Genomic DNA, 24,610 nt, shown 5'->3' on the forward strand with positions numbered 1-24,610 from the left:
CCCAGTTTTCAGAACAGCTCTCTCTCTTCCTGAGCATAACCAAGGTCAGGAGGGGCAGATGCCTGTTCTGCCGCCTGGCGGAGGGCACTGGAGAGGCCGTGGCTCCTTCTGCTAACAGCCCACTTGTCCTCTCATGCTTCTACCCAGGTCGTGCACCTCAGCCTTCGGGGCACCCTCTGCACCGCTCCTGAGCCTCCTGAGGCAGGGGTGGGCTTTGTGACTGTGCCAACCGCCAGTCTCAACTTTCTGCAGTCTCATCAGACAGTTACCGCTTGTCCACCTGCCTCCTGTTTTCTACAATTTTATTAGCGCCTCTAATCGGCTGTCTTCCTTCTCTCCTCCCAACCCTCTGTAGGTGGGTGGATTTGAAAAAATTCATTATTTTTGAAAATACACTTTTATTGATTTCAGAGAGGAAGGAGAGGGAGAGATAGAAACATCAATGATGGGAGAGAATCACTGATCAGCTGCCTTCTGTACACTCTTCTGTACACTGGGGACTGAGCCTGCACCCCGGGCATGTGCCCTGACCGGGATTTGAACCGTGACCTCCTGGTTCATAGGTCGACACTCAACCATTGAACCACGCTGGCCGGCCGGCAAAAATGCCTTGATTGCCATTGTAGTGGGGTTTGGAAAAGGAGCAGAGATAATGTAAGTGTTCTATGTACAGCCAGACGTCCTCATCCTCCATCCACTCCATCGTCCACCTGCTGAACCCCAGCGCCGCCTGGGTCCTCGGGCCTCAAAGATGAACAAGAACCCCCTCTGTGCGCCCGGACCAGACAGCCTTGGGTACAGTGGCGGCAAGGCCAGCATCTTCACTCCCTTACCTGCCGCCTCCTCCGTCCCCTGAAGAATGGTCGCCCCCTGGAGGTTCGCCTTGGTAGAGCAGCCTCCACGGAGGCTCCAGGAACCTGTTAAAGAAGCCGCTGGTCCCAGTGGGTCTGGGTGGGATGGTCCCAGGAGCAGAGCTGGTGTTCCGGGTTCTGTGTGCTTCCGTGTGGGAGGCGGTGGGGGCAGGCAGCCTTGAAGGGGGGTCGTCAGGCCCGGGTTTGCGGCCCCTCCAGTCTCTTCCCTCCGGCACTGCCCACCTGTCCGTTCCCTTGGTGCCATTCTGCTGGTGGATCCTGTCCCCCAGGTGTGGCATCTGTCCCGGGGGATTCCTGCAGACAAAGCAGCCCGGGGAGCCACGAGGCCTCTCTTCCCGTCCACTCCGCGTACGGCCTCTCCTGGGCCTGAGGAGTGAGTTTGCCGCCCTGACGTGGCGTCCGTGTCTTCAGGGAGAAAGGAGAGTGGGCCTGAGAGGGCCACCGAGGAGGGAGACGCTGTGGGGCCTGGCAGGTGCCCCACGAGGCAGGGCAGCGAAGCAGCCCTCCGGCCTGTGGTGGCCGGGAGCGCTTTGGCGCCTTCCGCCTGAAGCTCCTCGGTGGAGAAGGGAGAGCTCTCCCTGGAGGCCAGTGTCTCGCTCTGGTGGCTCAGCATCCGAGCTGCTGAAGGGTGCGCGCCTGAGGAAGGGCTGCTGGGCGGGGGCCCCTTTCCGTGCCAGGCAGTGGGCTCAGCCTGGGGGTGCAGGCCGTGGGCTCAGTCTGGGGGTGCTGGCGGTGGCACAGCCTGTGGGTACACGTGGGTCCGGCAGTGGGTTCGGCCTGTGGGTGCAGCAGTGGCTCAGCCCGTGGGTGCGGCAGTGGGTGTCCTGCAGTGGAAGGGGGGGCTGCTCCCTGGACAGAGCTGCCGCCCCTCTGAGCTGACCTGCAGCCCCAGGAGCCACAGCCTGACATTCTTACACACCTTGGTGCTTTCATTCTCAACCTGCCTCTGAGGGCTCGGGTGTGTTTGTTTGAACGAAGAGGGGATTCTTTTCCAAACGTAACCGGGCACGGTGCACCGTGCGGAGGCAGTGAGGATGGCCGTGGGTCAGCAGCTCCACAGCGGAAGTTGGCATCTCTGGCTTCCGTGGCCTTTCCCTCCGCTACAGCCTCCAGGTTGAAGGAGGCCGCTGCACGCCAGGCCGCGCTCACACCCGAGGCCAAAAGCAGGGGAGGGGCGGGCCGCACCAGCGCGTCGTTATCACTTTTTATCGAGAAAGCGTTTCCCCAGAAACCCTGGCAGACCTTCACTCGCATTTCTTTGGCTGCACCATGTCCTGCAGCCACGTTAGCTGCCCAAGAGGCTCAGAAAACAAGTCTCTTTTCCAGCAGCGTCTTGTAGGAGAGGCAGGCAAGGGGCGGGGCGGGGGGACGGGGCTGAATCCAATGAGGTTTTAAGAAGGCCTCCACCTTCTCTGGAGCCCAGCCGCAGGCGCAGGCGGATGTCGGTCCCCACACACAGGCAGGGCCGTGGCTAATGGGATTAAAGGGACAGAGACAGGGTTGCTGTCATCCAGGGACACTGCTGTGCCCGAGACTCAATGTAATGGCATCTAATCCGAAGGCAGCAGCACGCCGCCCCGTAGCAGATACGAACTAATGCAGCAACCGCCAATGTGGGGCTCTCACTCTTTGCCAGACCCGGCTCTAAATGCTTTCCGTTTATCGACTTTAATTCACTGCATCCTCTTCCCAGCCCTGTGCGGTGGGCACCCTTAGCTCCACCTGAAGAATGAAACTGAGGCCCAGGGCGGTTAAGGTACTTGCCAAGGTCACCGGGCAAGTAGTGTGAGCCAGAAATAAAGTTGTGCTGCTTTCAGCCACTGAGGTTTTAGGGTGGTTTGTTCTATAGCATCCCCTGGCCAATTCTGAGATATTTATGCATGTGTTCTGATATGTAATGTATGTTATATGCAACATAGATTGCATGCCATTTATATAAGTTAATTCATATGTAAGTATATTGATGTCATTATATAGTTGTATATTTTATGTATATGCTAAAGGCCTGATGCATGAAGATTCGTGCAAGAATGGGTCTTCCTGCCCTTGGCTGGCAGCACCGCCTTCACTCTGGACCCGAGCTGCCTTTCTGCGTTGGCTCTGGCTCAGAGCCGCCTTTCCGCCTCACCCGCTGCCCAGAGGCCCGAGCAGCTGGGGTCAGGTGGAATGCCCCTGGCTGCCCAGTGCCTTCGTATGCAAATTAACCACCAGCTTTGATGGGTTAATTTGCATACCCATTCCTGATTGGCTGGTGGGCATCACAAAGGTATGGTCAATTTGCATCTTTCTCTTTTAGTAGTGTAGATAAGTACATTTACATAAATACTCATGAATATACATTCACTCTGAAGAAACAGTGCTTTGCACCTGGAATAAAGAATCCTCTCCTTGCAGCCTGGCAGCATGGGAGGGCCAGGCACACAGCTGGGGGTCCTGAGAGGAGCTTGGCAAGCCTGGCGCTCCTAGAAAGACTCATGACATCTGTGCAGTATTTATTTCCTTAAAAATATATTTTTGTTGCTTTCAGAGAGAAAGGGAGAGGGAGAGAGAGATAGAAACATTAATGATGAGAGAGAAACATTGATCGCCTGCCTCCTGCACACCCCACACTGGGGATCAAGCCCCCATCCAGGGCATGTGCCCTGACCGGAAATTGAACTGTGACCTCCTGGTTCATAGGTTGGTATTCAATCACTGAGCCACACTGGCTGGGCTGTGCAGTGTTTAAAGTTACAGTCTTTGTATCAGTCAGGAGAGGGTAGATTAGCTGAGGTAACAAACCACCCCCACAAGGCACCCCTTCCCCAAGTATAAAAGATACTTTTGTGCTAGGGTATCTGTGTACAACCTGGACACGACCCAAGTGCCTGCTGGGAAAGCAGACATGTGGGTGCTGGTCCCTCTGGCTGGGGTGGGGATAGGCAGTCCACGTGTAGAGGAGGGGGAGTTGGGGAGGGGCAGAGCCGGACACTCCCAGGAGCACCCTGCTTCAGCGCACCTGGATGCTGGCTCCCAGATGAACCGCTGCTCGTCTGTGGCCGGAGCACGTCCCATAGGGTCAGAGCAAGCTGTTGCTGCACAGACGGGCCCTCCGGCTCGGCCGGGAGCTTTCACACACACACACACACACACACTCACAAACGCCCGGGCCCTGGGAGGTGAGGTGTCGGGTTCAGAGTCAGTTGCTGGGCTGAATTCACACCTCGCAGGATGGGAAAGGTGCGGCCTCCGGGGATACGGGCGTGTGGTCAGGATGGGACCGTGAGTGTCTGTGCGGCTGTAAACGCTCGCGCAGGGCATTGTGGGAGGGCGTTCACAACCACGGCTGCTTCGGGCTCGTCTCGGGAGCCACTCTGCATCACCAAGTGCTCTTCCACGTGAGCCATCAGAAGGGATTGAACCCCTCAGCTGTGAGGGCCAAGCCGGTGCACAGCCTGGTGATACACAGCACCCCAAGAGCCCCAGCTCTGGAAGGGGACCAGCCCTATGTCAGGGTCCCTCCACTCCAAGTCCGAGGGAGGAGCCTGCTCTAAAGAGGACGAGAAGGGAGTGGAGGTCACGGGATCAGAGCGGCTGCTGGCTGGCACTCATCTGCCCTGGTAAAACGGGATAAGGAGGCTGCCCACCGGGTAAGGAAATCCTCTCATCTTCAGCTTAAGGCTGTAATCCCGGGCCTCACGCCTCTCAGGTCGGTTCTATTTTCGCTCCTCTCCCCGGGAGCAGCCGTTGGCAGCAAGGACTTAGGGCGCTTGCAACCGGTTCTCTGGCACCTGCCGGATTGGGGTGTCGGCCGGCTCAGCCCCCCTGCCTTCTCCCTTCCGCTCACCTCCTCCCGACACTTCCCTGAACCGGGTCATCGGCGCCTTCCTCGCTCAGACATGGACGACTCAGGCCTGTGAGCCAGGAGGGCCCAGTTCTCAGAAGCCAGGCCGCCCGGTGCGGGGGGGGCGTGGGCACGGGCCTGTCCACCGCAGGCGTCCGCCTCGCGGGCCCGCACGATGGGCAACGTGGTGGAGGGGAAGTCGGTGGAGGAGCTGAGCAGCACCGAGTGCCACCAGTGGTACAAGAAGTTTATGACCGAGTGCCCCTCGGGCCAGCTCACCCTCTACGAGTTCCGCCAGTTCTTTGGCCTCAAGAACCTGAGCCCGTCCACCAGCCAGTACGTGGAGCAGATGTTTGAGACCTTCGACTTCAACAAAGTGAGCAGGGGCCTGGGTGTGGGTGATGGAGGGAGCCCCCATCTGCCCTGGGTGCGGGGGGTAGGGGTGGGGGTGGGGGACGGACGGACAGGGAGAGCAGATGTGAGGACAGCAGGGACTGCGGAGGACGGACTTCATTTGCACAGGTCTTTGCTCACCTGGGAGGCTGAACGCCCAGTTAGGGACACTGGTCTCACACTCACGGAGCACCTCCTGAGAGCCAGGCACAGGGGTGCGGAAGGAGGCGGGCCATCCCTGCCCTGGCTCCAGGGGAAGACAGACAGGCCCCGGGTTAGTGTTCACAGACAGCTGAGCGGCTCCCCTGCCTCCCACACACACATTGGGATTTACTCCAGAACGAGGGTGAACACTTACCAGACAGTCACTGAGCACCTATAAGTGCTTGATGCCCCTCGTGGTGATCTGGCACAGAAGCTCACAGGATGCAGAAAGAGGGGTGGGGAGTAGAGGGCAGGGTGAGGAGGTTTCAGCTCCGCTGGTCCGGGTTGGGCAGGCCCATGTGTCTTGGGTCACGCGTGATGGTCTGTGGACACTAGGCCTGGGGACAGGCGGGGTGGCCTGGCCACTGGGGGATCCAGAATACCCGGTGACCTCAGTTCGCCTTGCTCAAGTGGGCCGAAGGGTATGTCTCCTCAAGGAATCGCCTGGACGCGTTGGGTGAAGCCTGCCGGAGAAGCGAGAGAGAACACTGACAGAGGAGTTAGGCCCCGCTGGGCCCCTGGTGTTCACCAGCTGGGTGACCTTGAACCCATTCTCTGACCCTCAGCCTCAGCTTAGTTATCTGTATCTGCCATGGACATCGGAGCATTAGTCAGGATGGTTGTTAGTTTTCCAATGGCAAATCCTGCATTTATTTGGAGCAATTCAGTCAAGATGTAGTGGTGGAAGAGCCCATAGCTGGTCTTCCCGCCCTGGCTGGTCCCCAACCCCTAGCGCTCCCTGGAAAGGTGAGGTGTGAGGATGCCCTGCGGGGGGTCCGCCGCACCCTGGGGAGAGGCTGCCCAGAGCTTTCCCGGCTCCGCTCACCACCCCGAGAGCCGAACACCCTTGTAGGCAGGGCTTGTAGGGAAAGCCGGGGCTCAGAGGCTATTTATTTATTTATTTATTTATTTTTTTAAATACATTTTATTGATTTTGTACAGAGAGGAAGGGAGAGAGATAGAGTTAGAAACATCGATGAGAGAGAGTCATCGATCAGCTGCCTCTTGCACACCCCCCACCGGGGATATGCCCGCAACCAAGGCACATGCCCCCGACCGGAATCGAACCCGGGACCCTTCAGTCCCCAAGCAGATGCTCTATCCGTTGAGCCAAACTGGTTTCGGCTCAGAGGCTATTTAAAACGGGCTAATATCTGGGGTCAAAGGGCCAAAGCAGATTATGAGCTTTGAGTCCCAGCCTCAAGGGCAGCAGCATCATGAGGGCTTTCCTAAAGGGGGCGCAAGGGAGCAGAGTCCTGGAGCCTGAGCATGGAGACCTGGAGGGATGGCATCGGCACGCTGGGCCTCCCAAAGCTGCCAGAAGCAGCCATAACTCCTGAGCGGGCGGGTGGGGAAGGGGAGGGGGAGTAGAGGGAGAGAAGCCTCAACACCTTACACCCAGTGCCCCCAAATAGCTCAGCTTCTCCCGAACTACGGAAATCCTTTGGGGTAAGACATTTCTCCAAAAGGACCCTCTAAATCCTACCCACTTATGACACCAGGGAGGGGTGACCACCAACCTTGCGATTGCCTAACCCAGTGGTCAGCAAACTGTGGCTCACAAACCACATGCAGCTCTTTGGCCCCTTGAGTGTGGCTCTTCCACAAAAATACCACGGCCTGGGCGAGTCTATTTTGAAGAAGTGGCGTTAGAAGAAGTTTAAATTTTAAAAATGTGGCTCTCCAAAGAAATTTCAATCCTGTTGATAGTTGGCTCTGTTGACTAATGAGTTTGCTGACCACGGGCCTAGTCCCGCCCCGGAACACGTCTTGCCTTCTAATGCAGGATGTTGAACAGCATTCAGCCACTGTGCATCCCTGTCTCCCTGCTGGAATGTGAGCTCCGTGAGGGCAGGGAGTGTTTCCTTAAAATCAGTGCCCGGAGCACAGGGGGTACCTAACAGGGATTTGTTATATGAGTGAATGGGTGTATGCGGACTCATGGGTTTATGGCCAGTTTTATATTTCACACTACTGTTCATTTAAAATCAGTTATTGAAGTGAAGAGCATCCTGTAACATCCCCAGTGCCTTGTGGACACCAGTGGTCTGAGTCCCATTGGCCCGAGCACAGAGCAGGCGAGTGGGTTGGCCAGGACGTTGATACAGAGGGGAGTTAGAGCTGGGTGTGCAGGCAACGGCCCTGGGTCTGCATTCACAGGCGAACACACCACACCCATGCGGTTACCTTTTGTCAAAACGGAAATACTGGCCGTCGGGCCCTTTACAGAAAGTGCCTGGCAGCCTGAGTGAGAGGAGGGAGCCGCTGGGTGAGCAGGAGAGGGAGTGTGACTGGGGCACAAACGCATGCTTTGCTTATATCTAAGTTTTGCGAGGGCTTGGCCGTGCCCGCGGTCACTCAGGTGCGCCCACGCCAGGGTGAATTTCCCACCCGCATGTCCGAGCGCAGGTGGGACTGAGGAGGCCCGGGTTCAGGCAAGCACTGGCACTCACTGGCTGTGCGGCCTGACCTCTCTCAGCCTCAGCTCTCTCAGCTGAAAATGGAGACAAAACTCCCAGCTCCGGGGAGCGGTGGTGAGGTTAAAGGAGCTCAGCACAGGAGGCATAAGGAGCAGCGAGCTTGCTGCAGGGTCTTTCTGAACCAGCCACAGCCCAGTCTGGAAGCACGCACACTGCCTCTGCCGTCCTAGAGTGAGGACCCTGGCCTCCAGGCGGCGCAGTGCTTGGCCGAGGTCACCCCTCTCCTATGACGCGGTTAGGGCTTTCTGAAGGAAAAGCCTGTATCTTTCCATCGATCCCTTAGTTTTTTATTTATTTTTATTATTATTTTAAATATATTTTATTTATTTTTCACAGAGAGGAAGAGAGAGGGATAGAGAGTTAGAAACATCGATGAGAGAGAATCATCAATCAGCTGCCTCTTGCACACCCCCTACTGGGGATGTGCCCGCAACCAATGTACATGCCCTTGACTGGAATCAAACCTGGGACCTTCCAGTCTGGAGGGTGACGCTCTATCCACTGAGCCAAACCGGTTTTGGCTGCTTTTTATTTTTTAAAAATATATTTATTGATTGATTTCAGAGAGGGAGGGAGGAGAGAGGGAGATAGAAACATCAATGATGAGAGAGAATAATTTATCGGCTGCCTCCTGCATGCCCCCTACTGGGGATGGAGCCTGCAACCCAGGCATGTGCCCTTGGCTGGGATCGAACCTGGGACCCTTCAGTCCACAGGCTGACACTCTATCCACTGAGCCAAGCTGGCTAGGGCTCCATCGATTTTTTTAGTCATTAAACTACAACAACAACAACAACAACAAATTGCACAAGTGACACAGCACATTGTAGAGTTTCCAACAACACAGAGAGAGAAAAACGAAAACAGAGGCATCCTCTCCGGGGTCCCCGCCCAGGAAGCCTGTTTCCCAGCTGCCCCGGCCTCGCTCCGTGCGGTCCTGGGAGGCGGGAGGGCGAGGACCCGGGGCTAAGGCGTGTGCGGAAGCCCTTGGGCATGCGGCAGCACACGGCATTCACTGTGACCACAGTCCTCGCTGTGGGCTCACCGTGGGCACGGCCTCACCCCGGGCCACGGGCCAGCACAGAGCCGGGCCTCAGAGGCCGTGCCGCCAGCTCCGGCCACATCCCTAGGCTTCTGCTTGCACACGTCCGGCGGAGGGAGCTCATCACTGACCGAGGCTGGCCCTTCCGGGGGCAGCTCTGCCTGTGAGAGTTCTTCCAGCTTCTCGGCGACTTCCTGGCCCGAGTCATGGCTGTGAGTGGAGGAGTGGGAGCCGGACCCCGAGTCTACGTGCTCTGACCCGGTGCTCCTGCCCTTACTGGGCACAGCCCGTCTGCGAGATAGGCTTCCCTCGCAGCCTCACTCGGTTTGGAGCGAGGGGGCAGAGAACGTGGTAGGACTGGCCAGGCCACAGACGGTCAGCTGGTGAACACTCAAAGAACCCCAAAGAAATGTCCTGCAGGAATGCCCCCTCCCCCCAGGGCCAACCTCTCCAAGAGCCGGCGAGGGCCTGGGCTCCCTCAGGAAGCCACCCTCAGCCCCTGCCCCGGCCCAGCAGAGTGGGTGCTCTGTCCTGTGTCCGGACGTGTTGTTGCCAGGGGCAACACAGGACAGCACAGTGATCTCTTTACAGTGGCGGTGACAATAACAGCTAACACCGAGTGCTTACTCTAGGCCAGGCGTGTTGAGTGCCGTCCATACATGTACTCATGTCACCCCACGCCCCACGGAGGCAGGTGCCGTTATGATTATCACAGGAGAAACAAGCGGGGTTTGGGTCCTTGCCTCCACACCGACCCCCTGCCCTCACCGAGCTGGGAAAGCTCACCCAGCCCCCAGCACCCCTGGGAATCCGCGTCTCCCTCCCACCCACAAGCCGCTGGAAGGGCTGGGGTCTGAGAAGCACCGGGAAGCAGCTGGGACCGCACCAGCCCAGGGCCACCCACAGCCCAGCGGGGTAGCTTGTCAGTGACCGAAGCCTCTGGGGCAGGGCGGGCGGGCTCTGGGCGGCCAGGACAGAGGGGGTGGGCACCCGGGGGTGTGGGGGGAGAGGGCTCACCGCGGCCTCCCCCGCCAGGACGGCTACATCGACTTCATGGAGTACGTGGCGGCGCTCAGCCTGGTCCTCAAGGGGAAGGTGGACCAGAAGCTGCGCTGGTACTTCAAGCTCTACGATGTGGACGGCAACGGGTGCATCGACCGGGACGAGCTGCTCACCATCATCCGGGTAACTCCAGGTGCAGAGGGCCGGCCTGGGCGGGGCGGCGGCTGGTGGACTGGAGCTCAGAGCGGGTTTGGGTCAGCGGGCAGAGCTGCGATCTCTGCAGGGGGCAGGATGGAACGGGGGTCCCTGGGGCAGCTCTGACCCTCACGTTCCTTCCCCTGTCTGGGCCTCAGTTTCCTCCTGTGTCCCAAGAGACTGAATAGCTCTTAAGTCTCAGCTCTGCCTCCGCTCCCCACGCAGCCCCACCACCACGGAGGCGGGCTGAGTCAGGATGGGCCTCTCACTTCTTCCTCCCTGCAGGCCATCCGAGCCATTAACCCCTGCAGCGACTCCACCATGAGTGCAGAGGAGTTCACCAACACCGTCTTCTCCAGGATCGATGTCAATGGGGATGGTGAGGAGGCCCGGGCCGGGGTCCCCCGGGGAGGGCTCACCAGGGTGTAGGGTCCCAGCACAGACCCGGATGCTAGGGATCCCTAGACCTGACCTTGGTCTCTTGCTCCTTTGCCTGCCCCCCCCCCCCCGCCCCAGCTGCTTCCCCTGCAGTGGCCTTGTGCCCCTCCAAAGACTCCAGCTCTGATCTGATGGAACCCTGGTGCCCAGGAGCCACCCCCCACCTCCCCGTGACCCCCTTTCTCTCTCCAGGGGAGCTGTCCCTGGAGGAGTTCATGGAGGGCGTCCAGAAGGACCAGATGCTCCTGGACACGCTGACGCGGAGCCTGGACCTCACCAGCATTGTGCGCCGGCTCCAGAACGGGGAGCAAGACCAGGAAGGGGCCGGGGGTGGTGCGGCTGAGGCGGCCGGCTGAACCAGCCCCCATGCTTCTGTGTTGGGTGGCGGGAGGGTGTGGTGGTGCTGGTGTCGCCATTGTTGCTTTTATAGTAGATAGTCCTCAGAACGAACTCTCAGCTCAGCTGGCCTCTTTGGGCTGCACTGTGGTAGCACAGGGCCAGGCTGGGGTCCAGAGGTGTGGACCTGTGTCACTCCGTTGGTGGTGATTGCTTCCTGCTGGGGGCACTCAGCAGCCCTCTGCCATCGGCCACTCCCCAGCTTCCCCCGCCCCCCCCCTCAGCTTCTCCAGGCCCCCCTCTAGGCATGGAAGTGCCCAGGCTGATCTGATGGAACCTCTGGGGCCTGTGGCCGCAGCCTCCATCCCATTGCTACAAGGAGCTCCAGGACTACCCAGCCAATGTGTGTGCTTTGCATCGCCCTTTCCACTCAACAAGCATTTATGGAACCCCTGCTGTGCTGAGGCTAGATGTTAGGAGTGCAGAGAAGAGGAGCCTTCTCATCGTCAAGGAACTCCCAGACTAAGCTCGTGGTAATAAAACTAGTGGCCGGTGCATGAAATTCGTGCACATTAAAAGGCAATTAATTAGAGGAAGTATTTTAATATTGCTATTTGCCCTCTCTCTGTAATAGAAGTGTCAGAGATGAAAGAAAATTAGTAAAATGTATATGAAAACCTTCCTCCTGTCAGAGTCCGGGGTGTGCCGAGAGACCTAGAGTCAAGTCCTGCCCACCACCCACACGGGCTTTGAAAACGCAGGAGACCCAGATACGGCCAGCCCCACCCCCATTGGGTGACACCCAGACCCAGCTGGCCCCACCCCAATCAAGCTCAGGTCCTCCAGCCTGGTGCTGGGTGGGGGGCGTGGCCTAAGGCCTCCCATCAAGCCCCAACAGGCGATGGGCGTGGCCTGAGGTCTCCTGTCAAGCCCTGATGAGCGAGGTGGAGGGGGGTGGGGTGGGGTGGGCGAGGCCGAGGTCCCCCGGCCTGGTGCTGGGGTGAGGGGCATAGCCTTTGGTCTCCTGGCCCAGCGCCAGGGCAGGGGGTGCGGCCTGAGGTCCCGCGGGCCCAGTGCTGGGGTGAGGGGCATGGCCTGAGGTCTCCTGGCCTGGCGCTGGGGCAGGAGATGCGGCCTGAGGTCCCTCACCCCGGCCAGGTGCCATGCAGCCTCAGGTTCCTGATGTTCAGTCATGATGTTCCAGCATCCTGGCTAATTTGTATATTCCTCTATTATATAGATAGATGTGCTAAGGGAAGCTATGCATGGACTCCTGCAGGGGCACAGGGAACTGAGAGTGAGTCGGGCTCAGAGACAGCCTCACAGAGGTGGTCCTTGACTTTGAACATGAAGGAGGAATTGGGGTTGCATGTGGAGAAGGTGGTGCGGGGGGAGGTTGGAGGGTGCATTCCGTGTGATGTGTGTGTGTCGTATGGGGGGGCTGTGTGACATGGGGAGGAGTTTCCTTAGGTGTAAGTTGAGGGTGTCTCTTAGGATTTACATTTTACCAAATTTGAAACAATAAGGGGTCATCATATCCATTTTCAGGGAGCACCTCCAAGAGCTGTGGGGCCGTTTGGGGGGGAAACACTCCTTCAAGAGGTTACAGTGCTACCGAGGAGATGAGGACGGAGTGTTTGGATGGGAGCGCAGATCCAAATCATGCCTAATGACGGGCCACACGTGCGTGCATTCACACCCTGTGGGAAGGGATGCTGGAGTCGGATGTTGACCAGAAAGTGAAGGAGGATGAGGTGGTATTATAGAAAGTCCTCGATGATCCAGAGGAAACCCATATTTATTCAGAAGTGACCGTGCAAACCTCCTGCTTCCTTGCTGGCTGCCTGGTGGCAGGGGGTGCCTGCGCCTGGTCCCACAGCTCTGTGATCACTGGGGCGGCCGGGTCAGCCCATCTCTCCAGCTGGAGCGACACCGGGCATCAGTCAGGAAGTGGGGCGATCTGTGCCGGGTGGAGCATTCTTTGCACACCCCAACTTCAGGAAAACCTGTCCAAGGACCTGGGGAGATAGGCTGAAGCCCTTGTGCCCATTTTTCAAGATGCTCTCTCTTCTGGGCCGTGAGTCTTCACTTCGCTGGGTGTGTGTGGGGTGCATGGAGTTGATAAAAACACAGAGGGAGAGAGGAAAGGGGGAGAGGGAGAGAAGCCCTGGCTGCAGAGAGCCCCCCTGGGGGCTGAGAGGGCGCATGTTGCTCACACCCATCCTGTCCATCACGTGGACGCCAGCCAGGGCCTGAGCACGGACACGGAGGGAGGTGAAGGTCAATGCCGGGGCAGCTGCAGACACAGGGAGCTGGCACTTCTGCTCTCTGGCGGCAGATCCTGAAGGTCGGAGCTGGGAGGGTGTCTAGACCATTGGATAAGGATGTTCCCCCATCGTCACCCCACCCCACCTTCATGATTTGGGGCATCTCTGTGTCCCACCTGGATTATTACTTTTTCTGTAGTCAACCAGTTTTCACCTAAAATTTATTCCTATAGGAGCCTTTATATGAACATCAGACCTATGAAGCCTCAGGGTCAGCAGGTTGGTTTTATTTCTCTACATCAACATAAGAGCACACCTCTCCAGGGTAAAGCAGTGTTTTCCCGGGTCCCACTTAAGTGGGTCATGCTGGGTGGCACTGCCCAGGGCCTCGTGGTCTCAGGGGTGCCTCTGGCTCAGCCCCCATCAACCAGAGTGGCTCCATTTTAATCTAGTTTCTACATTGGGGATGTGCAAGGAATTTGTGTAACGAAAATAATTCAAATTCCAAAAAATAATCATCTGAACATGCTGGTCTGGTCCAGGCCTGCTCCCTGTGCAGACCAGGTAACTGAGGTCCGAAGGAGAAGTGGCCGTCGGGGTCACACAGCAGGTCTGACCTAGAACCCAGGTCATCAGGCGACCCCCCCCGGCCCCCCCCCCCCCCCCCCCCGTTCTCCCCAGTTCTCTCCATTCCCTAAGGAGACATGCTGGGCTTGTGGCTGGGAATTGCGGGAGGGCCATGCTGGGGAGGGCGTTGGAGAGGCAAGTGTGGGGGCCAGGGGTAGGGAGGGGAGCAGAGGGTGGGGTGCAGCGGGGGCTGGGGGAGCAGACAGCTGACCCTCCGAGGGCGGGAGAGCCCAGCCTGCCTCGCCACAGTGTCCCCACTGACACCCAGGAGGGGACAGTTGGGGAGGAGTGAGCACCCTTTGTGAACATCCTCAGGATCCGGGGGGAGGTAACTGCCCCCTCACACACCAGGTGAGTCTTCTTCAGACTCAGCACCTCCCAGGCCCGCCTCCTGCCAGCCTGCCTCCCACTGGGTGGGCATTCTCACTGTGAGCTGGGCCTGTGGGACCCACCCCTCAGGGCACCCTGCTTCCAGCTAAGAGTCATGCAGGGATTGGCGGGAGCCCCACCATGGCCCAGCCCAGGAGAGGCTGAGGGGATAAACTGAGGGGGCTGAGCCAGGCCCCCTGCCCCCCTGCTCCGGACACCCGCTGAGCCTGGGGTCTGGGCGGGGCAGGTGCCCTCAGAACATGGCGCTCCTCCGCCTCTGCTGGGAGATCCAGCCGCCCGGGCTCACGTCCATCTGCAGCATCTTCATCACCCACTGGTCCCGGCGGGCGCCCTCGACGAACTCGCTCAGAGACAGCTGGCCTGGAGGGGGGGGATGGGCGTGTGGGAGAAGGGGAGAAACGAGCAGGGGAGGAGGGGAGAGGAGAGGAGAGCCTTCTGGAGGGGGGGGTTTGGGGGGGGGCTGCAGCTCCCACACAGAGGAGCCACAGAGCGGGGCCTGAGCCCAGCGCCAGGGATTCTCCCGGTCCTCCTGGAGCCTTCAGGCTTCTAAAGGGACTTCTTTGCAAATGAGCTGAAGTGTTCCTTTGGCCCGTGGTGCCCTGGGAATGCCCTGGAGGGCTGTTCTGGTGTGCTCCCAACAGCTGCCTCCCTGCACAGCCACTCCGTCCTCTCAGCCATTGCCACCCCGTTTCCAGACCAGGTGCTGAAAGGGCAGTGCGGGGCTAACTCCCTGAATGAGAGGGCAGGGCGGAACTCCTGATCCTCCATTTTGTGTAACTGCACCCTAGCCCTCACCCAACCAATCGGGGTCAGCCAAAGCAGTGGCATCACCGCCCCTATAAAACCCTTCGATCTGCTGAAGCTCGTGCTCTTCCGCCATGTCGCTGTCGGTGTGAGTGGGACAGAGCCCACGCTAGCATGGAACAGGCTTTCTGCTACTGCATCGGACTCGGCTCCCTGGTGGTCCTTGGGGATCACGAAATCTGGGCATCACAGTACCATCCATCTGCCCACTCGCTCGGTGGCCCGGCCTCCACCAGCCTCTCGGTAGGAGTTTCAATGGCTCCCACAAAACCCTTTGCTATCTCGTGGTGTCCTCTGCACACCCAGATCGCAGATGAGGACACCAGCTGTGGAGAGGTGGAGGGGCTGCCCCAGGTCCATGGCCAGGAAGTGGGGGTGCTGCTGGGGGGCACCACCTCCACCCCTCTTACCGTCTCCATTCGTGTCCACCAGGAGGAAGATCCTGTCCACCACCTCCTCCGGCGTGAGCAGCTGGCCCTGCTGCCCGGCCTCCCCCTCCACCCTGCAGGCCTTCTTCAGCTTGTAGATGGCCTGTGGAGGAAGCCAGAGGCATCGAGGGGCCCTACAAACTCCGCCCCTCCCCCAGCCCAAGGGCCAGCACCGTCTCCCCAGTGCTGCTCCCCGACTGTGCGGCCGAGGGCTGCAGGACCCAGGTCCAAACCAGCAATGATGTGCCCACTGGCCTACTTGCACCTGGGGATCCTGCCCTCACAAGCCACCCCACCCCGATGCCGCCCCACCCCAATGCCACCCCACCCCGATGCTGCCTGTGGTTCCATTGTGAGCCCCAAAGACCTCTAATGAGCCCTGGCAGGTGTGGCTCAGGGCAGGCGTGTGCCCGGTTGTGGGTTAGATCCCAGTCCAGGCACGTGGGAGAGGCAGCAGATCCATGTTTCACTTTCACGTCAACATTTCTCTCTCTCTTGTCGCTCTCTCTCTGTTCCTCTCTCTCTCAAATCAATAAAAGCATGAGGATTGCCGAAAACGGTTTGGCTCAGTGGATAGAGCGTCGGTCTGCGGACTGGAGGGTCCCAGGTTCGATTCCAGTCAAGGGCATGTACCTTGGTTGCGGGCACATCCCCAGTGCGGGGCGTGCAGGAGGCAGCTGGTCGATGTTTCTCTCTCATCGATGTTTCTAGCTCTCTATCCCTCTCTCTTCCTCTCTGTAAAAAAATCAATAAAATATATATATTTTTAAAAAAGCATGAGGATTAAAAACACACACACACACCCACAAACCTCCAAAAACATAAAACAAGTCTTAAAAAAAAAAACAAAAGCCCTCCAATGAGGGATGTGCATGGTCCTGTGATGATTTCAACACTACTTTATGGAGGAAAATGGAGATTCAGCGAGGAAAAGAGAATTCTTTATATATATATATATATATATATATATATATATATATATATATATATATATATATACATACACATACATATATATATTATATATGTATGTGTATATATATATATATATGAGTAATATGCAAATTGACCAAACAGCTGAACAACCAGTCACTATGACACACACTGACCACCAGGGGGCAGATCCTCAACGCAGGAGCTGACCAGGGGGAGCACCACTCAGCTGGCGAGAGCAGCCTCCCCAGCCCCCACTGCAGCACTGAGGATGCCTGACCACGGCTTAGGCTGATCCTGGTGGGAAGCGAGCCTAAGCAGACTGCTAAAGGGTTCCTTAGTCTCCCAGACTGCTAAAGAGTGCAGGCTGAGCCGAGAAACACACCCCTCCAGTGCACGAATGTTGCACACCGGGCCTCTAGGTTAGCATATTTATGAATGTGTGTGTCTATGTGTGTGAGCTGGGATGACGGAGACACAGGTGTTCGGACTAGAGGGAAAGAACAGGTTTCCCTGTGTTTCTGTCAGCAAGGCCATGTTTGTGCCGTGAAATGGAGACATGCACCAGTAGGGCCTCGCTCAGTTCCCAGATTGGGTGCCCTCTGAGGACAGAGGTGTCTGGCCGATCCCCAGGGTCTCACTGCCCAGCACAGCACCTGGTACAAAGCAGCCCTCTGACGGACTGGGAGTCTCCAGGGTTACAGCCAGCTCCAGCACCCCCCATCCCCAATGGGTGAATTTGGACAAGCACAGAACCTCTGTGAGGGGATTTCTTTTACTTATTTATTTTTTAAATTTTTTTTATTGGCTTTTATTTTTTTATTTTTATTTTTATTTTTTAAATACATTTTATTGATTTTTCACAGAGAGGAAGAGAGAGGGATAGAGAGTTAGAAACATCGATGAGAGAGAATCATCGATCAGCTGCCTCTTGCACACCCCCTACTGGGGATGTGCCCGCAACCAAGGTACATGCCCTTGACCGGAATCGAACCCGGGACTTTCAGTCTGCAGGCTGACGCTCTATCCACTGAGCCAAACCGGTTTCGGCAAATTTTTTTATTTTTTTTTATTTATTTTTTTTTTTATTGGCTTTTAGAGAAGAAGGGAGAGGGTTAGAGAGATAGAAACAATGATAGAGTAGCATCATCCATCGGCTGCCTCCTACACATCCGCCACTGGGGATCAAGCCCACAATCTGGGCATGTGGCCTGACCAGGGATTGGACCAGCAACCTCTTGGTTCCTGGGTTGATGCTCAACCACTGAGCCACACCAGCTGGGCTGTGAGGGGGTTTCCTTTCCTGTAAAATGGACTGACCGTGCCCACCAGCAGCGCTGGGCAGGGACAGCTGGCACCGGTCACCTGTCAGAGTCTGCCCTCTAGTATGCTCATCCTTGTTAGCGGTCTTTTCAAGAACCAACGTTCTTTTGTGCATTTTTTTCTGTTTCATTATTGTCTGCTCTTTACTGTGTCCTTTCCTTCCTCCCCCTTCCTTTGGGTCCAATTCACTCTTTTTTCTAATTTCTTGAGATGACTGCTTGGATCATTGTCTTTCAGCCTCTCGTTTCCTAATCTATGCACTTTAAGGCGATACATGGTCTGCAAGCCCAGCTTTAGCTGCATTCCACAAGTTTTGTTGTTATTTTTGCATCATGATTCAGTTCACAATAGTGTGTGTGTGAATGTGAGTGTGTGTATGTGTGTGTGTGTGTGTGAATGTGAGTGTGTGTGTGAGTGTGTGTGTGTGTGAATGTGAGTGTGTGTGTGTATGAATGTGTGTGTGTGTGTGAGTGTGTGTGTGTGTGAGTGTGTGTGTGTGCGCTTGTGATTTTTGTGTCTTTGATTCATGGAGTATTTAGAAGTGTGTTGCCTAATTTCCAAGCACGGGGGATTTTTAGTGTATTTTGTCATTGATCTCCTGCTGAATTCCACTGCGGTCAGGGAGCGCGGGAAGGATTCCGATGCGCAGCCCCAGAGAAGCCGCTCAGGGCCGGCCCTCAGCCCGGCGCTCCCGCGGGTGCTGCCCGGGGCAGACACTGACCTCCACGATGTCCAGCAGCTCCGGGCGGTCGATGCAGCCGTTGCGGTCCTTGTCGTAGATCTTGAAGGTCCACTTCAGCTTGTGCTCCAGCGTGCCCCTCAGCACCAGGTTCAGCGCTGCCACGTACTCCAGGAAGTCGATGGTGTTGTCCTGTTGGGAGTGGGAGCTGTGAGCCCTCCCGGCCCGCTGCCCGCCTCCGGGGCACAGGGGGCACCGCGCTGGGCCATCCACCCCCACAGGCTCAGGGCTTGGCTCGTCCTGGCAATGCGTTGGGCTTCTGCACCTTTGCTCACGCCGTCCTCCCCGCTGGCCCCCGTCCTCTCCACCATCACCCGCTCCACCTGCTCGTCAGGGCTCAGCTCCACAGTCCCCTCCTCTAGGAGGCCCTCCTGCTCAGACCGCTCAGCCCCTGATCTCTCCCCGTCTCACCCTCACGGCACCTGCCGCCTGTTCTGTGCAGCTCGGGGCTCACTCCGGCATCGGCACCCAACTGCTTCGTAAGGAAGCCTCCTTCCCTAGCTAATGTGCGCTCCGGGGAAAAGGGAGGGGTTGCTTTGCTTTTATTTCTCTCTCATGCCTAGCACATTGCTGTTTCTGCAGAGTCAGGGTCTCATAAATGTTTACAAATGCTCTTGCTGGTTTGGCTCAGTGGATAGAGTGTCGGCCTGCAGACCAAAGGGTCCCAGGTTCGATTCTGGCCAAGGGCACAAGCCCGGGTTGTGGGCTCAGTCCCCAGTAGGAGGCGTGCAAGAGGCAGCCAATCGATGGTTCTCATCATTGATGTTTCTATCTCTCTCCCCTTCTCCCTTCCTCTCTGAAATCAATAAAAAAATATTTTAAAGAAATATATTTGTGAATCAATGACTAAATGATCAACTTAATCTGAATTTGAGACCACGGTAGTTTTGAAAGATTAGGAAGCTGTGCTCACATTGAAAATTCCTTTGGCGCTTCCATTCACGCGGTGCCCGGGGGAAAGGGGACAGGCCGTGCAGCCCATGTGGGCCTGACACTGAAGGACAGGCCTGCGCCCCACCCCCACCCAGGAAGCGGGGAGATGGAGCTCAGGCGCTAAGAGGCCAGAGGGAGGAGGAGGGCACAGGCCACTTCGGAGGTGACTCTGGGCAGGAAACCGAACTTTCCTGCAGCAGAAATGTGACGGCAATGATCATTCTAGCAGCAGTGAGCGGAGGCTGGGGAGCTGTGACTCAGGAGCGTGAGGGGGGCTGCTGGTGGAGGCCGCTGTGGGCCGGTGGCCCGGGTCCCAGGCTGAGCTTCCCAGGCGTGTTTCAGGGTGGGGACCTCACTCTCCAAACCAAACCCCTGAGGCCTCAGCTCCCAGGAGTGTCTCGTTCCCGTGACCGTGTCATCAGAAACGGTGCTGCCGGCCCAGAGCACCTCTGAGGGGCTTCTTGGGCCAGGCCACCCCGAGTCCCAGCCCCAGACGGGGTGCTTGGGGGAGCAAGCTGAGAGCAACAGGAGAACAACAGGAGAAGACGGCCGAAAACCGGGAAAACAGCAAAGAAGCCTCTGGGTAAACCAAGGAGAAAATACAAGGGGCCTGTCTCAACACCTGAAGTGTTTTATTCTGTATCTCTTACGTAGTTCCTTCTGGTCACCCTGCTCTCCCTTCTCCCCATCCCCACCCGCCCACACACACTGTGTATTTACATAATTGAGATCGGACTGTAGCTATAGTTTCAGTTCCTGAATTTTTATTTTAAAATGTCCCAGGTCTTCACAATTATTTAAAATCACACCTTTCATTTTCTGAGGTGTCCTGGACACTCCCTCTTTCCGAACTCGGGTGCAGTGTTTTACACGGCACATCGAACATCTCTGTGCACACGTGTTTCTCTAGCGTCTCTGGTGGTTTCTTTGGGCTAGAGTCTTAGCAGTGGCTGTTTGTCCCCACCCCCACTCGTCTTTAGTGTACTGTTTTTGTTTTTTGGGTTTTTAATTTTCTGAAACAATTGTAAAATACGTATTTTTAAAAATTGATTTCAGAGAGAGAAAGGAAGAGATTGATAGAAACATCAATGATGAGAGAGAATAGCTGATTGGCTGCCTACTACTGGCGATCAAACCTGAAACCCAAGCATGTGTCCTGACCAGGAATTGAACTGTGACCTCCTGGTCTGTGGATTGACGCTCAACCACTTGAGCCACACCAGCCAGGCAGTAGGTGTATAGTTTTATGAAATGTTTATCACATACGTAGATATGAGTAATTCTCAACACAAACTCACTTGTTACCTGTCAGTAGTCACATTCTTCTCCCAATGGTGACATCTGGCAGACACTGATCTGTTTATTCCCATCACTATAATAGTTTCTCTTTGGGAATGGAATTAGAATCATATATTGATAGTATGTAAGCCTTCAAGGTTGGCATATATATATATAATTGATTTCAGAGAGGAAGAGAGAAGGAGAGATAGAAATATCAATGATGAGAGAGAATCATTGATCTGCTGCTTACTACACACCCCACATTGGGTATCAAGCCCACAACCCAGGCACGTGCCCTGAATGGAATCAAACCGTGACCTCCTGGTTCACAGGTTGATGCTCAACTACAGACCCGCACCAGCTGGGTTGAAGGCAACTTTTTTTTCTTTATTTTTTATTTTATTTATTATTTTTTTAAATCCTCACCATGAATATTTTCCCATTGATTTTTAGGGAGAGTGGAAGAGAGAGGGAAGGACAGAGAGAAACATCGATGTGAGAGAAATATATTGACTGGTTGCCTCCTGCATGAGCCCCAACCAAGACCCAGGCAGGGAAAAGCCTGCAACCAAGGTGCCCTTGCCTGGAATTGAACCTGGGACCCTCTGGTCTGCAGACCGACACTTTATCCACTGACCCAAACCGGCTAGGGATGAAGGCAACTTCTTATTGCTAAGTAGTATCCATTGCATGTGGGCCCAAAAGAAATGTCTGCCCCTCCCTTGACTACCTAGAAGAGCTGGAATTTGGGGCCTTGTCCAGAATTGATTTCCAGTGATAACCTCTTCTGAGCTGTCTGAACCGCAGGACAAATTGCCATTTCCTGAACATCTGCTCTTCTTATCCTGCAATGACCGTGTGAGGCCCCCAAGGCACCTGAGCACACCCCTCACTCAGGACGTCCTGCTCCCACATTCCCTTCTGTCTCTGAACCTCCCGTGCACGTGGGGTGTCTGGCTCCCCTGTGTGTGGGGTTCCCGGAGGAGGAATTAAATTTGCTTATTTTCTCCTGCTAATCTGTCTCCTGTCTATGTGACGATTAGACTGGCCAGAAGAACCTTGACAGTGGAGGTCCTTCCTCCCCCAACCCCTTGCCCCACAAGAAGCATGTTCTGGAGCAGCCCCTTCCAGACAAGTGGTCTCCCCGTGAGGCTACCAGAAACCCAGGGCCCTTTCCGGGAAGCTTCCGGCTGGGACTAATCCCTCCCTGTGCCCCGCCCTCTGCCCGTCAGCCTTAATTACCCCCGAAGCCCAGGATGACAGAAACACCTGTCTACTCAAGAGGCAGGCGCAGCATGACAGGCGTGTGATCTGCTCTGGGATCGTCTGCCCTGTTTCTCCCTGAATCGGCTGCACTGGTGACCAGCCCTGACCCCAGTGCATGTTACATAAGGGTCCCAAGGAACATTTGAGCTTCAACCCTTTGCTTCCATTCCAGTGCGTCCTCCCAGATGGTCTCCACCACACCCGCTCCTGTCACCCCAGGGTTTGACGTGTGAGCTAGATCTACGAGCTCTTTTGATTTTATTTGCCCCAGAAATCTCAGACTAATTGCCCGGAAATGAGACTCACTGATATACAGATGGTGCCAAGCTGGGAAGCGGAGTTGGGTGTGGGCTTGGAGACGACGTGGGAAGAGGAGAGAAAGAGGGCTCAGTCCCTGACGGAGGAACTTACGAGTAGCACACCTCCCAGGAAAGCTCTTCCTGGCGGTGGAATGTCAATCCAGAGGGGCTGGTGGAGTCAGAAAACCAAGAACGGATGCCCAAACAGTCAGTGAAAATTTGATGAGCTACGGGGTATTTGCTTTGTCTTGAGCACCCTCTATATTATTGGGCCCGTAAGATGCTTACTGATTACAAAGGGAGTAGAGTAACTTGGAGTGGAGCAACCCAGCAGGCACCACATGACTACATAAAGAAGTCAACAACCCCAGTAAAGGGACAGACCAACGTCACTCGCCCCTGACATCGTGCCCTGAGGACAAATGCCACTTCTGCCACAAGTGCACAACCTGAATCTGAAATGTCAGGGCCAAATAAGACAGAGAAAAGCAGAAATTAAAGGCTCCAAGTTCAAGGTGAGGAGACAGGAAAGTAAACGCAATGAGAGATCACCTCCCACAACCCAAGGAAAAAAAGCATCGAAGGGCATTATCGGCACAAATTGACCAAATTTGAATATGGATTGTTAATTAGATAATAGAATTATGTCAGTGCTAAATTTCCTGATTTCAATAACTGAATTAGGTTATTTAAAAGAACGAGCTCATTTTTTAGAAAAAACACAGAAATACTTAGGGATAAAGGGCGTAATGTCTCCAGCTTTCTCTAAAATTTGAAGTCCTATCAAAGTAAAAGTTATAAAGAAAGGAGAAAGAAATTGATGAATGTATATGCTACTTTGTAAGACAAGATGGGGTATAAGGGGCCCGGCTATATTGTGCCCAGGGCTAAATAATCTATTTTGGCCCCTGAATTGTTATATTAAAATTTTAGTTGACTAAGAGGAACAGTGATACATTTAGGATAGTAAGTTTTATGACACAAGACCTGCTTTTTAAAAAAATAATTTTCTCTCTTTATAAAACACAAATTGTCCCCAGGCAGGCACACTTGTCTGGGAGTCTGGACCCCTGAGGAGATGTTCTTGGGCAGGTGGATTCACTTCCTTTTGCCCCGGTTTCCTCATCATTTAGTCTGAAGTGACAAACCCCGCTCACACCCTCACGTGCTGGCTGCTGACTCAGAAGCGGAGAGGAGTCTGGGTCTGTGCCAACGTGGCTGGTCCCATTGGGGCAGCTCTTTTGCTCCGAATTGTTAGAGTGACAGAGGCTGGTGGGGGTGGAAGCCGGGCCCTCAGGCTGCAAAACCCTAGCTATCCACACAGAGAGGACTGGCCAGTGTGCCCGCTGCCCAGCCCACCGCCAGCACCAGGAGTGGAGAGAGGGACAGGCGGATGAAAGTGGAGATGGAGAGGAGGGAAGAGAAGGTGGGAAGGCACAGAATGATCAGAGAAGGAGGAGGAGAGTTTTGGAGAAAGAGTGAGACAGAAAAGGAGAGGGGAGTGGAGAGAGAGGAAGAGCAGGAGGACTGGGAACTGGGAGCCCCCGTGAGGCTGTTTCTTGAGCTCAAGGATGAGACATGGGCCGAGCGGACCGGCCGCCAGCCCCCGCCTCAGGGCGCCTTACCCCGTTCTTGTCGAAGGCGCGGAACATGCCCTCCACGTACTGCGTGGCCTCCTCGTTGCCCGTGACCTTGAAGAAGCGCTTAAACTCATGCATGAAGAGCGTGCCGCTGGGGCACTCCACCACGAACTTCTTGTACCACTCCTGGAGCTCCGCCACGTCCACCTCGCCGGCCGCCTCCGCCTGCTCCCAGCTGAACTGCTGCCCCATCCCGGCCCCGGCGGCGGGGGCGAGGGCCCGTCTCCTCCGGCTGCTGCTGTGGATTCTCACACAGGGTCCTCTCCCTCCCTTTCCTCCGCTTAGCCAGCCTCCTCACCATCTCCCGGGCAACTGAGCATGATGGGCAGGGGAGGGCAGGCGACAAGGTGGACAGAACCAGGCCAGCTAAGCGTCCTGAGATCATTAGAAGATTCCCTCGGAAGGTCTGACCTCCAGCTTGCTAAGCTCCCCCCAGCCTCACTCCTCCTCTCCCTATTGTTCACCCAGAAGATTCTGAAGAGGGAGAAGGGGGGGAACCTGAGGAGAGGGGGGAGTGACGACCAGCTGGGAAGACAGGCTGAGACCCTCCCAGGGCCCACACACTCCTTGCCCCTTTATTTTATTTATTTATTTTTTTAAAATATATTTTATTGATTTTTTTTTTTTTACAGAGAGGAAGGGAGAAGGATAGAAAGTTAGAAACATCGATGAGAGAGAATCATAGATCAGCTGCCTCTTGCACACCCCCCACTGGAGATGTGCCCGCAACCAAGGTACATGCCCTTGCCCGGAATCGAACCCGGGACCTTTCAGTCCGCAGGCCGACGCTCTATCCACTGAGCCACACTGGTTTTGGCCTCCTTGCCCCTTTAGTTGAGCACCACACTGCTCCAGAGAGGCCCATCTTGGGGACACAGGGGACTCTGAAGTGCAC

At 55.9% G+C, this 24,610-nt stretch overlaps 2 protein-coding genes across 2 annotated transcripts; one reads left to right on the forward strand and one right to left on the reverse strand.

Moving 5' to 3' along the window:
* Nucleotides 1-4,870: 4,870 nt before the first annotated feature.
* Nucleotides 4,871-10,966, forward strand: GUCA1A (guanylate cyclase activator 1A; the record flags this gene model as incomplete). The annotated part of the gene is made up of 4 exons (XM_084889163.1): nt 4,871-5,071; nt 9,850-9,999; nt 10,297-10,390; nt 10,642-10,966. The coding sequence occupies 4 exons, from the start codon at nt 4,871-4,873 to the stop codon at nt 10,803-10,805; spliced, it is 609 nt and encodes a 202-aa protein (XP_084745289.1). The 3' UTR covers nt 10,806-10,966.
* Nucleotides 10,967-14,301: 3,335 nt separating this feature from the next.
* On the reverse strand, nt 14,302-23,907 carry GUCA1B (guanylate cyclase activator 1B; the record flags this gene model as incomplete). The annotated part of the gene is made up of 4 exons (XM_084889760.1): nt 14,302-14,429; nt 15,284-15,404; nt 18,279-18,428; nt 23,701-23,907. 4 exons carry the CDS (start codon nt 23,905-23,907, stop codon nt 14,302-14,304), a joined length of 606 nt encoding a protein of 201 aa, XP_084745886.1.
* Nucleotides 23,908-24,610: the final 703 nt, after the last annotated feature.

This window comes from Pipistrellus hanaki (genome assembly GCF_964339955.1).
Source record: "Pipistrellus hanaki genome assembly, chromosome: 7".
In the NCBI taxonomy this organism is placed as follows: domain Eukaryota; kingdom Metazoa; phylum Chordata; class Mammalia; order Chiroptera; family Vespertilionidae; genus Pipistrellus; species Pipistrellus hanaki.